Below are 14346 nucleotides of genomic sequence, written 5' to 3' on the forward strand. Positions count from 1 at the left end.
TTGCCATGGCCACAAGCTCTTGAACACTCTCTCTGCACCTCTTGCCCTCCCAACTAATCTTTCCTCTTTTAAGATGGTCCTTAAAACCTAACTTTTTGACCAAGCATTTGTGCTAATGTTTCCTTAAGTTGCATTTCTTTTTTCTTAAGTGCCTCTGTGAATCATCTTTGAACATGTTTACCAAGTCAAAGGAAATGGAAATTTTTGTTGTTGTTATTGAAGTTGTGAGTGCGGTGTCTCTGCAAAGAAGAAGCAAGTATACAGGAGAAGGACACTTCACATCAAATTCCACAGGGTTTACATGATGTGGAGGTGCCGATGTTGCACTGGAGGGGGGGGAACAAAGTCAGAAGTCACATGACATCAGGTTATAGTGCGACAGGTCTATTTGAAATCACAAGTGTTCGGAGTGGTGCTCCTTTGTCAGGTGGAGTGAAGACTTCTGATTTTGGCCACAGGATTTACAGCAGAGAAACAGGCCATTTGCTCCATCCTACTCCATCTGGGGCTTCAAGCAGCCCCCTTCATCTCATGCCATCAGCATATTCTTCTATCCTTTTCTCCTTCATCAGTTTATTGTGCTTCCCCTTCAATGTGTTAATACTAACTTAGCTACCTCAATGTTCTTTGGATCTGCACTATTTTGAGCTTTTAATCATTTATTCTCCTCTACTTTTTATTTGGTCCAGTTTTATTACCTTATTTGCCACAGTTTTGTCTATTGATTTAATCTATTAATATTCCTCTGTACTTTTATATTTCCACCTTCACTACAGTACCATGCCACCTAAATTTTCATCATCACTAAATTTCAATGTACACCACCAATGTAGTTGATGAACACTGTGAGGCCCCAACACAGATCCTGTGGGACATCTTGAAAAACATCCTGCCAATTACAGTATCTGCCTATTATGCTGACTCTCTGTCCCTTGCCACTCAATTAATTTCCCCTCTAGGCCAATAATTTACTGTCAGTTCAATTACCTTCAATTGTAAAGAACAGTCTCTTGGAGACCTCATCAAATGCTTTCTTGAAATCCATATCAATAATAACCTTGACATTCTATTGTTCTCTAGAAGGCTACACCTGATATACTGTGAACTGACTTCATCCTTTTACCTATTATTTCTTATGCTGACATTGAATAGAGCCCAGAAAAGGTTCATTAGGTTGATTCCACCTATGGAGGGATTTTCTTATGAGGTGAAGTTGAATTCATTGGGCTTGTACTCTTCGGGGTTCAGCAGAATGAGGGGAACCTTATTGAAACAAGACTTCTAGGGGCTTCTCAGGTGAAGTGCAGAAGGGTCGTTTCCTGTTCTGGGAGAGTCAAGGACCATAGGGCAACATCTCAGAGTAAGTGGTCATCAGCTAGGAAAGAGTAATTTCTTCTCTCACAGAATAGTGAATCTGCGGAATTCTTATACACAGACGGCGATAGAGGCTGGGTCATTAACTATATTCAAGGCTGAGATAGACAGATTTTTTAATCAGTAAGGGAATTAAGGGTTATGGGGAATGTAGTAACTCTAATGAGGTCAGCCAAGTGGAACTCATAGAATATGAGTTCCCTGACTGGGGCCATTGTTCTGACCAAACAGGGAGCCCTGGCTGACAGATATAAATAGGAGGATCAGAGGTTCTGCTCCTTTTGAGAGCTAGCTCTGAGGAAATCAGATTTATGTCAAGTATTCTGTGTATTTAAATGCAGGGCGACTGGGTGACAGGATACAGGTCTCTATGGAATTATTTTAGTGAAAAGACAAGAAAGAGGAGGCGAGGATTATCAGATCAGCCATGATCTGATAATCTGATGTCGGCGCAACATTGAGGGCCAAACGGCTTGTTCTGCGCTATATTGTTCTATGTTCTATGATTTCATTGAATGGTGGAGCAAACTCAATATACTGAAGTACTGCTTCTGTTCCGAGGTCTAATTTCAATCAGATTCACCATGCATGACCCACCATGTCTCTCTCTCTGATCAGCTAGAAATTCACAAGGTGTTCAGCTTAATTATAGACTCCAGGAATTTCCAACAACAGATGTGTGGGTCGCTAAGTCTATAATTCCCCATCTTCCCTCCCTTGACTTTCTCAAAGCTTTTGGTCACCTGCATTAACATCTCCACATGCTTCTGGGTGTCAAATTTTGTTGATAACACTGTCATGTAGTTTATGGATTCATCTACTCTTCAGACAGATTCAGGTCTGACCACAAGGTGTTTCTTTAAAAAGAAATTCTTCGCAAAGTCTATACAATCAGATCTGTCAGCAGGAATCTCATCCTGGAGATGCTTTAGTTTCCAACCTTCTAGCAGAGTCTCTCTCACATGACTACTGAGGTCACAGTTACATCACAACAAACATCAGAAGCTTATCTGCATATTGATTAAACCCTGTCTCTATATTATAAAGCACTTCGAACATGTCACTATGTTTAAAGGTGGGAAATAAATGTATTTGTTATTCTCGCTGACACTATCATGAATGAATGTTTTCAATTGGAGTACAAGGTTGAAACCCCAATACTTAAGGTCCCAGATGATTATTTTCTCCAAGATTTCCTCACAGTTCTGCCCAAGGAAACAGCAGCACAATCCTGGAGGATAAGTGGCAACCCGAATATTCCACCCTCATCATCTAATGCCAAGATGCTTTTTTTGCTTCTGTGACCTTTGGCTGCTTTGGTTCCATTAGTTACTTGGCAACCTGACTCACATCATGTCATTGTTGTAGAGACTGTTAGTTGCCATGGTAAGTTGTCTGGATGCTTTGTAAGGCATGCTGGGAGTCGTAGTTTCATCACCAGGCGTTAGGCTTTAGCCTTGCAGTCAAATATATAACTTCCCAATCTCAACAGCTATGTTAATTCATAATAAAAATGCCACAAATCTCTAAAAGTTTAGCTCCAATGCTAGGTTTTGTTGAAAAAAACTCTTCAGTTATGTAAATAAAATCTAGTGGATCCCTATTTTGCTTTGCTGGTGAAAGAGTTGTTGCCTAGAAGCTAGACATAATGACCTGATGTAACACCAAAAATAAGTAGTACAGAATAATTTGGGTCTTGTTCAGCCATAGAGACTGAATAAGAGGTACAATCGTATTAGACATTAATAACATAACTGCTGAGACATACTCCTGAAAAATCAGCAGTTACCGCTCCCTTTCCTGTTGCCATAGTAACACTCTAAATTATCTCATTCTCAGGCCTTTAGCCTAGTGATACTCTCTCTCATTCCCTCTACACTACTCCATACAATGTTCTGTTCATTTAGGCATTGCATTGAGGTCAAATGTCTCAATGCTTTCCCCACCACAATTTAATCAAACACTCTTCAAGCTTTACTCTGTATCTTGCTCACACTGTATCTGTCCTGGGGGTGTTTGCTGGGGACAATGTAGAGAGAGATTTACTGTGTATGTCACACCATGCAATCCTGGGAATGTTTGAGAGAGATAGGGTAGAGATAGCTTTACTCTGTATATAAGGTGATGCTGTTCCTGTCTGGGGAGTGATTGTTGAGGTCAGTGTACATGGAGCATTACTATGTATCTAGCCCCATGCTGTATGTATCCAGGGAATGTTTGATGGTGATAGTGTACAGGTAACTTTACGATCAACTGAAAAGAGCCATACTAAAATACAGCACGGAAACAGACCCTTTGGTCCAACAAGTCCATGTTGACAATGTTCCGAAACTAGACTAATCCCCACTTGCCTGCATTTGGCCCATATCCCTCTAAACCTCTCCTATTCATGTACCTGTCCAAATGTCTTTTAAATGTTGAAACTGTACCTGCATCCACCACTTCCTCTGGCAGTTCATTCCACACACTCTGTGCATAAAAACGTTGCCCCTCATGTCCCTTTTAAAACTTTCTCCTCTCACCTTAAAAATATGTCCTTTAGTTTTGGACTCCCCCACCCTCGGGAAAATACTCTTGCTTTTCACCTTATCTATGTCCCTCAGGACTCATACAGTCATCGAGATGTATAGCACGGAAACAGACCCTTCGGTCCAACTTGTCCATGCTGACCAGATACCCTAAATTAATCCAGTCCCATTTGCTAGCATTTGGCCCATCCCTCCCTAATCCCTTTCTATTCATATACCCATCCAGATGCCTTTTAAATGTTGAAATTGTACCAGCCTCCACGACTTCCTCTGGCAGCTCATTCCTTTGGGTGAAAAAGTTGCCGCTTAGATCCCTCTTCACACCTTAAGCCTATGCTGTCCGGTTTTGGATCCTGCTACCCTGGGGAAAAGACTTGGCTATTCACTCTATCTATGTCCCTCACAATTTTACAAACTTCTATACAGTCACTTCTTAGCCTCTGACCCGCCAGGGAAAATAGTTCCAGCCTACTCAGCTTCTCCCTATAGCTCACACCCTCCAACCCCAGCAACATCCTTGTAAATCTTTTCTGAACCCTTTCAAGTTGCATAGCATCTTTCCTACAGCAGGGAGACGAGAACTGAACACAGTATTCCAAATATGGCTTAACCAATGTCCTGTACAGCTGCAACATGACCTCCCAACTCCTGTACTCAATGCACTGACCAATAAAGGAAAGCATACCAAATGCCTTCTTCACTCTCCTGTGTACCTGCAACTCTACTTTCAAGCAACTATAAACCTGCACTCCAAGGTCTCTTTGTTCAGCAGCACTTCCCAGGACCTTACCATTAAGGTGTGTAAGTTCTGCCTGAATTTACCTTTCCAAAATGCAGCACCTCACATTTATCTACATTAAACTCCATCTGCCACTCCTTGGTCCATCGGCACATCTCTTCAAGATCCCATCATTCTCAGAGGTAACCTTCTTTGCTGTCCACTACACTTCCAAATTTGGTAGCGTCTGCAAACTTACTAACTGTACCTCCTATGTTCACATCCAAATCATTTACATAAATGATAAAAAGCAGTGGACCCAGCACCGATCTTTGTGGTGCACCACTGGTCACAGGCCTCCAGTCTGAAAAACAAACCCCCTCTAACTTCAAAGTTAAAAATCACACAACACCAGGTTATAGTCCAACAGGTTTAATTGGAAGTGCTAGCTTTCGGAGCACTGCTCCTTCATCAGGTAGTTATGGAGCAGGACCATAAGACCCACAATTTATAGTAAAAGTGTCGTGCAACTGAAACAATATATTAAACAAACCTAGATTACTGTTCAGTCTTTCATCTTTTAGAATGGGTTGCAGATTTTGGTTCATTAATATGGAAATCCCAGAACTTCTTTTAAGTCACATTCTCGAGATAGGAAGGTTTTATTAAGAAAAGGTGATATCTTGTGAGATTAGAGTCTGTCTGTATCCCAATCTTGAGTCAGACTGGTTCTATTTCCAAAATGTTACATTGATTGACTGCCTGCATTCAAGCCAGTTCTGTATCCAAACATTTAGTTCTCCCTGTATTCCATGTGATCTAAACTTGCTAATCAGTCTACCATGTGGAACCCAGATCACGTCCACTGTTCTGTCTTCATAAATTCTCTTCTTTACTTCTTCAAAAAACAGAATTGTTAGTAAGACATGATTTCCAACGTACAAAGCCATGTTGACTATCCCTAATCATTCTTTGCCTTTCCAAATACATGTAAATCTCGTCCCTCAGGGTCTCCTCCAACAACTTGCCCACCACTGAGGTCAGGATCACTGGTCTCTAGCTTGCTGGCTTCTCCTTACCACTTTTCTTAAACAGTGGCACCACATTAGCCATTCTCCAGTCTTCCAGCACCTCACCTGTGACTATCAATGAGATAAATATCTTAGCAAGTGGCCCAGCAATCACTTTCCTAGCTTCCCACAGAGTTCAAAGGTATACCTGATCTGATCCTGGGGATTTATCCATCTTTAAGCGTTTTAAGACGTCCACCATCTCCTCCTCTGTCATATGGACATTTTCCAAGATGTTGCTATTTATTTCCACACATTGTCTAGCTTCCAAATCCTTCTCTACAGTAAACACTGATGCAAAATACTCACTTAGTATTTCGAGTCAAGAGAGCTTTAATTTAGTTTCCAAACAGCAGAGGAAGCTTCACTATCTAACCCCAAAGTATCCCTGTCCTGAGAGCATTTGATGGAGATAATGTAGAGGCAGCTTTGCTCTATATCTAACCACATTCTGTTACTTTCCTAGATGGGGCAAGTATGATTCTGTTGTTTAACCTTCTGCGTACTTAAACGTAAATATTGAAAAGAGATGTCGAAAGCAGAATAAGATCTGTGTGAGAATGCTATTCGGAAGTTATATTTGAACAACAGCAGTAACAGGGCCTGCAGGTCATAGAAAGCAAATAACTCTTCCCTTGAACGTCTTGGGCTGTGTGATCTCTCAAAGCTAGTTCTCTGCCCTCTGATGTAAAACACAGTGACAGTGAGTAAAACCCAGAACCATAATGTATTGCATCAGTCCAAACAGCTCCCTGAGGTGCACAGCCACTGACAGAAGAACTTTCCATGTCTGCAGCCACTGTGGGGCTCTCAAATTAGCACCCACCAATGACTAGCCTGGCAGACCCAGTGTATCACCATCTCGCTGTGGGAAAACTCATCATGTTTTCAGTCGGTCGTCGTTACAGGAATTTAATCCTTGTCAACTTGGCCTGCTTGTTAGTGACTGCCTGATGTGATGGGGGGGTCTTGCAGTGAGGCTTTCCTGCTGACCACAGAGCTCACATAACTGTGGTCTTCTTGAGAAAAATAAAATACAGAAAAAGAGGCTAAGAGAGACTTGCATTTATATATCACCTTTCATAGAATCACTACATTGGGGAAGCTGGCTATTTGGCCCATCGAGTCCACACCAACCCTCCGAAGAGCATCCGACCCAGATTCTCCCCAACCCCATCCCAGTAACCATGCCTTTCCATGAGAAAATCCACCTAACTTACACATCCCTGAACACTGTGGGAATTTAGCATGGCCAATCCACCTAATTTGCACATCTTTGGACTGCAGGAGGAAATCGGAGTACTCAGGCAGACACGGGGAAAATGTGCAAACTCCACACAGGCAGTCACCTGAGGCTGGAGTCGAACCCGGGTCCACAGCACTGTGAGGCCGCCGTGCCAATCTCTGAGCCACCACGCACCCCTCCATAACCTCCAAACTGCTTTCCAGCTCATTAAATACTTTTTTTGAAACGTGGAATACATTGATACAATGCAGGAAACACAGCTGCTGATTTCCACATCGCAAGCTCCCTCAAACAGCAATGCGATAATGACCACAGTTATCTGCTTTAACGGTGTTGGTGAAAGTAAAATTAGCAAACTCCTTCACAGTTCTTCAAAACAATGCCATGGGATTTTTTTGATGTTCTTTGGCAAGGACAGACAGGCCCTCGTTTTGATACGGCATCAAATTCTACCAGCTCACTGCTCTGCATTCGGGCCTCAGGGTTCCAGGTCTTTGGGTACAAGACCCTTCCAGAGGTTTGACCAGAAAATCCAGGTTGACAATTGTAATGCAGTACCAAGGGAATGAGGCACAGTTGGAGGTCCTCGGCCTTGGATTGGAATCTAAATGGAGGCCCTCCTCCTCTCCACCGCTCCGATAAATGTAAGAGATCTCTTAGCCTCAATCTTCAATCAGGCTTGAATGTAATGTCTCTTGCAGTTGAATGGCTATTAATACTCATGATCTAAGTTCATGCATTAATATTTGTTGAGGTGTCAGCTACCTATGGAACACTAACCCAGTCAAAAGTCGATGCAGTCAGAGGTACGTTGTTAACATTAAGTTGAAAATTAAAACAAGTTATTTAGTTTTAGTGGTGGTAGTCAGACCAACACAAATCTATACACAAAAGACCATGTGAACTGTCTCAGATATGGGGGACCTTTCTGTAGTTTTGTCAGGGAAGCAAACGTGTCTGAGACAGCAGTGAATCTGCACAGCCATAGGCTTTGCTGTTTGAGTTCAAGTATTTCTGGTCATTGGAGTATGTCTAAGAAAAGTTAACAAACAGCGAAATTCACAGCTGACCCAGGAGGCCAGGTTCGGAGGGTTTGAGCTATAAAGAGTGGCTGAATAGTCTGGGGCTGTTTTCCCTGGAACGTGGGAGACTGACGGTTAACCATACAGAGGTTTATAGGATCATGAGGGGCGTGGACAGGATAAATGGACAAGGTCTTTTCCCTGGGGTGGGGAAGTCCAGAACTAGAGGGCATAGGTTTGGGTGAGTGGGGAAAGATATAAAAGGGACCTAAGGTGCAACATTTTCACACAGTGGGTGGTATGTGCATGGAATGAGCTGCCAGAGGAGATGGTAGAGGCTGGTACAATTGCAACAGTTAAAAAACATCAGGATGGGTATATGAATAGGAAGGGTTTAGAGGGATATGGGCCAAGTGTTGGCAAATAGGACTAGATTAATTTAAGATATCTGATCAACATGGACAAGTTGGACTGAAGGGTCTGTTTCTGTGCTGTACATCTCTATGACTCTATAACTTGCATTTCTGTCGCACCCTTTATAAGTTCAGGTTGCACTGAAGTACCTCATCTTCCGCCTAGGAACCCTCCAACCACAAGGGATGAACTCGGATTTCACCAGTTTCCTCATTTCCCCTCCCCCCACCTTGTCTCAGTCAAATCCATCGAATTCTGCACTGCCTCCCTAACCTGCAATCTTCTTCCTGACCTCTCCGCCCCCACCCCAGTCTGACCTATCACCCTCACCTTGACCTCTTTCCACCTATCACATTTCCGACGCCCCTCCCCCAAGTCCCTCCTCCCTACCTTTTATCTTAGCCTGCTGGACAAACTTTCCTCATTCCTGAAGAAGGGCTTATGCCCGAAACGTCGATTCTCCTGTTCCCTGGATGCTGCCTGACCTGCTGCGCTCTTCCAGCAACACATTTTCAGCTCTGATCTCCAGCATCTGCAGACCTCACTTTCTCCTGAAGTACTCTATAGACAATGAACTACTTATCTTAAGTATCATCCCTGTTATAACATCGGAAACACAGCAGCTAATGAACACAGCAAGCTCCATAAACTTTAACGGAACAGATCAGCTGTGTCTGATGAGCATTTAAACATTGACAGGAGTCTTGGGAGAACAGCCACTGTCCCCACCCCATCTCTGCTTTGAAATAAGGGCTGTGAAATTTTTCAAACCCATTTGGGTGTGGACAAGTGACGTCTTTTTTTGAAGTGGATACCTCCAACCATGCAGCGCTCCCTCAGTGTGGGCACCAAGAACCTCACTGGATGCAGGGAGTCAGAGTGGACACCAATGTCAAAAAGTGGTTTGCACTGCTGCCTTACATCACTAATGACCCCAGGTTCAATTCCAGCCTCAGGTGACTGTCTGTGTGGAGTTTGCACATTCTCCCCATGTCTGCGTGAGTTTAAACCAGGGTGTTCCAGTTCCCTCCCACAGTCCAAACATATGCAGGTGAAGTGGATTGTCAGTGCTGAATTACCCAGGGATGTGCAGTCTAGGTGAATCAACCATGGGAAATACGGGGTGGGGTGAGTTTTGGTGAGATGCACTCCAGAGGATCAAGGGCTGAATGGTCTGTATCTGCATTGTAAGGATTCTATGAGAAGTCTACATGATGCTCAACCTGCTCCAGCAATCCATGGGAAGGAGCTCTATTCCTCATGAGGGCGGGGGAGGAAGTGTTAATGTGTATGTGAACAGTAAACAAGGAGCTCTGGTGAATTCAATACCTCTCTTGAGGAAGTCGAGCTCAGTGAGAGGCTTTGCCTGCGATGATTAGTGAGCCACGATATAACACCAGCGAGTGGAAGAGTCTGGTTTCCCAACACACCCCTCACCCCAGCCCCCATAACAGCTTTGCAATGATTGAAATGAATAAGCATGTCACCACGCTCCTCCCGCTGTCCCCTGGACTGAAATGTCACTCAGTATTCTAAGCAAAAAGATCAAAGTTCCAACAGACACAGCCAGATGTTCTGGCAAAGACGTTTGGAAACCAGTTTCACAAGCACACAGCAAGCACACAGGCAGGAGGTGAGGAGTTACTGCATGTCTGCCGAGACACTAACTTGACATTGAAACAGTTCAGGATCCCTGTGGCAAATATCTGCGGATCAGTGCTGCAAGCAACACTGGGAAATACCAGCACCACTAGATCATTGCTTGAAACAATTTGGAGCTCTGGCAGCTTGTGGCATTCCTCGGTTTGCATTCCTCCCTCTCTCTCCCTCATCAAACCTTGTTCTTCCACCCTCCCTCTAACAAAAGAGAACAGACAAACAAAAACCTCCATTTATAAAGCACTGTTCACATCCTCAGGATGTTACCAGGACATTTTAAGCCAATAAAGCCCTTTACAGAAGTGTAATCACTCTTCTACTACAGTAAACATAGTGGTCAATTTATACACACCAGACACCCACAAACAGTAATGTCATAATGGCCAGATAAACCTTTTTTATGGTTAATTCTTTGTCAAAATGCTTTCACAGGATGTAGGCATCACCGACAAGGTTAGTATGTGTTGTCCATTCCTATTTGCTCTTGAACTGAATACTTGGTTATTTCAGAGGACAGTTAAGAGATAACCACATTGCTGTAGGTCTGGAGTCACATGTAGACCAGACCGAGTAAGGATGGCAGATTTCCTTCACAAAAAATATTGGTGAATCAGATAGGCTTTTACAATAATCAGTATTGGTGATGCATTGATTGAGGGATACAAATTGGATAGATCAGTGGGAGGTATTCCTGAGTCCCTATTCCAGTCGCTCTGATATCTTGCTAATCCACTCAGTAGGGCAGACAGAAGCCTTTGTCTAATGTCTCAAGCAATGACTGGCAACTCTGACAATGTAACAATCCCTCAGTACCGCATCGGAAGCCTTGTCCTGCTCCTGTTCATACATTTCTCTATCTACCTAAAACACTGCACTGTTGAATTCTATATCAAAGCTCCGTGGAAAGGTTTGTTGGACAAGCTATCAGAAAGTGAGACGGGGAATCAGACAAACTTCTATTAAGATCTTGAAGGCAAAAGGCATAAAAGTCTACATTCGTCTATTACCTTCGGATGTTTACATGTATGAACAGATATATAAATGCAAGCCGCATCACCAAACCCACTGCCCTTTATAATTGGTAAAGTAACACTTTCATCACTGATGCAATGCAGCAAAATACAAATTTGTGCATGGCAAGATCCCAGACAGACCAATGAGATAAACAACCAGATGGCGTGTTGATCAAGGCCTGCAGCACAAAGGAGAAGATCTCTGCTCTTCTTTGAAATAATGTCATGGAATATTTTATGTCCACCAGAGAGTGCAGGCAAGGGCGCAGTTGAGCATCCTTTGACAACAAATCTGACAGTGCAACACTCGCTCAGAACTCACTGGCAGTGTCAGCTTTAAGTCTTGGTGCTCATGTCCTTCGGGGGGGGACTTGAAACTGCAACCTCAAATACTTTTTTTCTTTCTATTTTGCAGGATGTGGGTGCCAACTGACAGGGCCAACATTTGTTGGCCATTCCTAATTACAATTGAACTGAGTGACTCGCTGGACTATTAGAATAGTGAAGAATCAACAGCATTGCTGTGGGTCTGGAGTCACATGAAGGACAGACATAGTCAGATGGGCAGTCTTCCTTCTCCACGAGGATATTGATGAACCAGATGGCCTCATCCAACAAACAATGATTGTTTCATGGCTACTGTGATGACTAGCTTTCAATTCCAGGTTTATTAATTCAATTTGAATTCAGCAACTGCTGTTGTGGGATTCAACACTTTGTCCATACAGCATCGTTGAGATTACTAATCCAGTGACATTACCATGATGACACCACCTCCTCATGTCCATCTTTACTCGGTTTGACCTACATGTGACTCCAGACCCACAGGCTCCATCTCAGCTGAAAGTGAACAATCCTGGTTCCAGACGCAACATTTTAAGGGCAAAAGATTGTGATAAAGGGTGGTCACAGCTGATGGCCATATGTGCCCATGCTCCCTGAGCTCAGCTAAACTGACACTAATTCCCTGCTGTCCTCCCCAAACAATCATATGACTCACCTGTTGCGACCCATCCCCATTCACCAAGTGAGGCATCATGGGGAGCTCCCCATTGAGTAAAGGTGGCAGCTCCAAGGGAATCTGATCTGTCATCATCATTGTGACATACATTCATTGGGTTCTCAGCTCACTGCCGTCCTGCAAACAAAAGACACAATGAACGAGACGTTTAAGACAGACTTGGCTTTATTAATAGCATCTTATCACAGCTCTCTGAATTGAGCCAAAAATACATCACGCATAGATCATTTCAAAAAAAGAACACTCCTGGAATGTATCCACTGTTGTCACTGGGGCAACACGGGCAGCCATTTCCAGCACAGCAAGATCCCACAACCAAAGAACCTCAGACCTGCATTTCTATAGTACCTTTTGTGTTGTTATAATTTGAGCTGATATTAATGCAAGTCAACCAAAGATTACTGAGGGAAAAAAGGGCAAGAAAATGGTTGCAGAGTAAAAGGCAGGAAAATGAAACTGAGGATTATCAGATCAGCCATCATTTCACTAAATGGGCTGAATGGCCTACCTCTGTTCTTACATCTTCCAATCTTACATCCCAGAGTGAAACCTGGCTTGATTCATCCTGACATTTTTTTCTTACTGTGGGGGCAGTTACTGAACGTCACAAAAATCTGTCAGGGCGGTTTTAAACACACAATGAACAAAACATTTATCTGAAATGTGTTACACTCGACATAAATGTAGGAATGATTTCACACAAATCCCAGAAAAGGATTCAAACTCACACTACTCTTTTTGTCCAGATAAATATTGTGGCTACATGAGCAGGTGAGAGGCTAGGAATCCTACAGCGAGTTACTCATCTCCTGATTCTCTAAAGCCTGTCCATCTATAAGGAATGTGCAAGCGTTATGATGGAATACTCCCCACTTCAGTTAGCAGTCAGTTAGCACAATGCAACACACACACACTTCCTATGTCCATGTGTCACTGGACCCCTGTCTCATATTGTTGTTTCTCAATTTCTTTCCAATGCCCTAACCAATATTTCTTCATCTCAAGCATTGTACAGCCCCACCATAAATGCATGTGTAAAGCATGCTTCCAAATGTCTTAGCATCAAGCTCATAAAACCTCTAAAAATGAAACTAAAGTTAAGTACCTTCCCTTCTGAAAACAAAATGTAAAATATAAATTCAAATTGTACATTGGGATAACATGAGGGTACTATGGGAAACAAAGTGTTTACAACCAAGTCATTTTCCAAGTGCAACCATTGTTGCAATGAACAAAATGTGGCAACCAATTTACTCACAGCTAACTCCCACAAGCAGCGATGTGTTATTGGCCAGTTTTAGTGATGTTGAAGGGTAGTTAATGCCCAGACCATTACGGAGACTGCTCTGCTCTTCTTCAGATAATTGCATGGGAATTGCATGCATCTGAGAGCCCCCAGTTGAACAGCTCTGTCCAGGGTAGCCCTCCTTCTGTACTAACAATGGGCACATCAGCCTCTGAAGAGGACAGTGAACCTCCAGGGTAGCAGATGTTAACAAGGAGCCCAAAGAGAGATGAGGCAGAAGAGAAAGTGATTAGTTAAGTAGATTATGGTGTTCATCTAATCACTATTCCCAACGCGGTGACAAATAACTGCTTCAATTGTCTGGATCCTTGAAAACACTCAAGAACCGCATTGGAAGATATAACAAGTATCACAATATTTTAATTCAAAATTGTCAAGTTTGTATGGGTTATAGAGCAAATAGGGGAAAAAACAAATCTCAGTCAGTAACCAGAGATCATGGATTGAAAATTATTAGTACAAGAACCAGAGGGGAGATAAGGAACATTATTTTTATGCAGCAATTTGTTGAGGACTTGTCTGAAATGATGATGGCAACAGATTCAGTGTGGGTTTTTCAGCAGGAATTCAATAAATATTTGACTGGAAAAGAATGTGCCTGATTCTGGGAAAAGGGCAGGGACCAGACCTTAAAATAGCCAGCACAGGTTGGATAGTTCAAATGGCTTTCTCCAGTGATGTAGCAATCAAGAGACCTTGGGGTGCAGGTTCACAGTTCCTGAAAAGTGCAGTCGCAGGTAGATAGGATAGTGAAGAAGACATTTGGTATGCTTGCATTTACTGGTCAGAGCATTGAGTATAGGAGTTGGGAGGTCAAGTTGCAGCTCTACAGCACAATGGTTAGGCCACTTTTGGAATTCTGCGTGCAATTTTGGTCACCCTGCGATAGGAAGAATATTTTGAAACTTGAAAGGGTTCAGAAAAGATTTAAAAGGATGTTGTCAGGGTTGGAGGGTTTTAGCTATAGGAGAGGCT

At 42.9% G+C, this 14346-nt stretch overlaps 1 protein-coding gene across 2 annotated transcripts in view; it reads right to left on the bottom strand.

The window, feature by feature from the left end:
• The window catches only part of fndc3ba (fibronectin type III domain containing 3Ba), a 352878-nt gene that overhangs the window by 255736 nt on the left and 82796 nt on the right, over positions 1–14346 (bottom strand). For both annotated transcript variants that reach the window (XM_087993367.1, XM_043702595.2), the window contains exon 2: positions 12045–12182. In XM_087993367.1, the coding sequence (XP_087849493.1) occupies positions 12045–12159 (115 nt within the window). In that variant the 5' untranslated portion in view covers positions 12160–12182. The remainder of the gene's footprint in view (positions 1–12044; positions 12183–14346) is intronic.

The sequence above is a fragment of the Chiloscyllium plagiosum genome, unplaced genomic scaffold, assembly GCF_037043375.1.
Source record: "Chiloscyllium plagiosum isolate Xiang-an unplaced genomic scaffold, Cpla_swu_hap1 HiC_scaffold_13, whole genome shotgun sequence".
In the NCBI taxonomy this organism is placed as follows: domain Eukaryota; kingdom Metazoa; phylum Chordata; class Chondrichthyes; order Orectolobiformes; family Hemiscylliidae; genus Chiloscyllium; species Chiloscyllium plagiosum.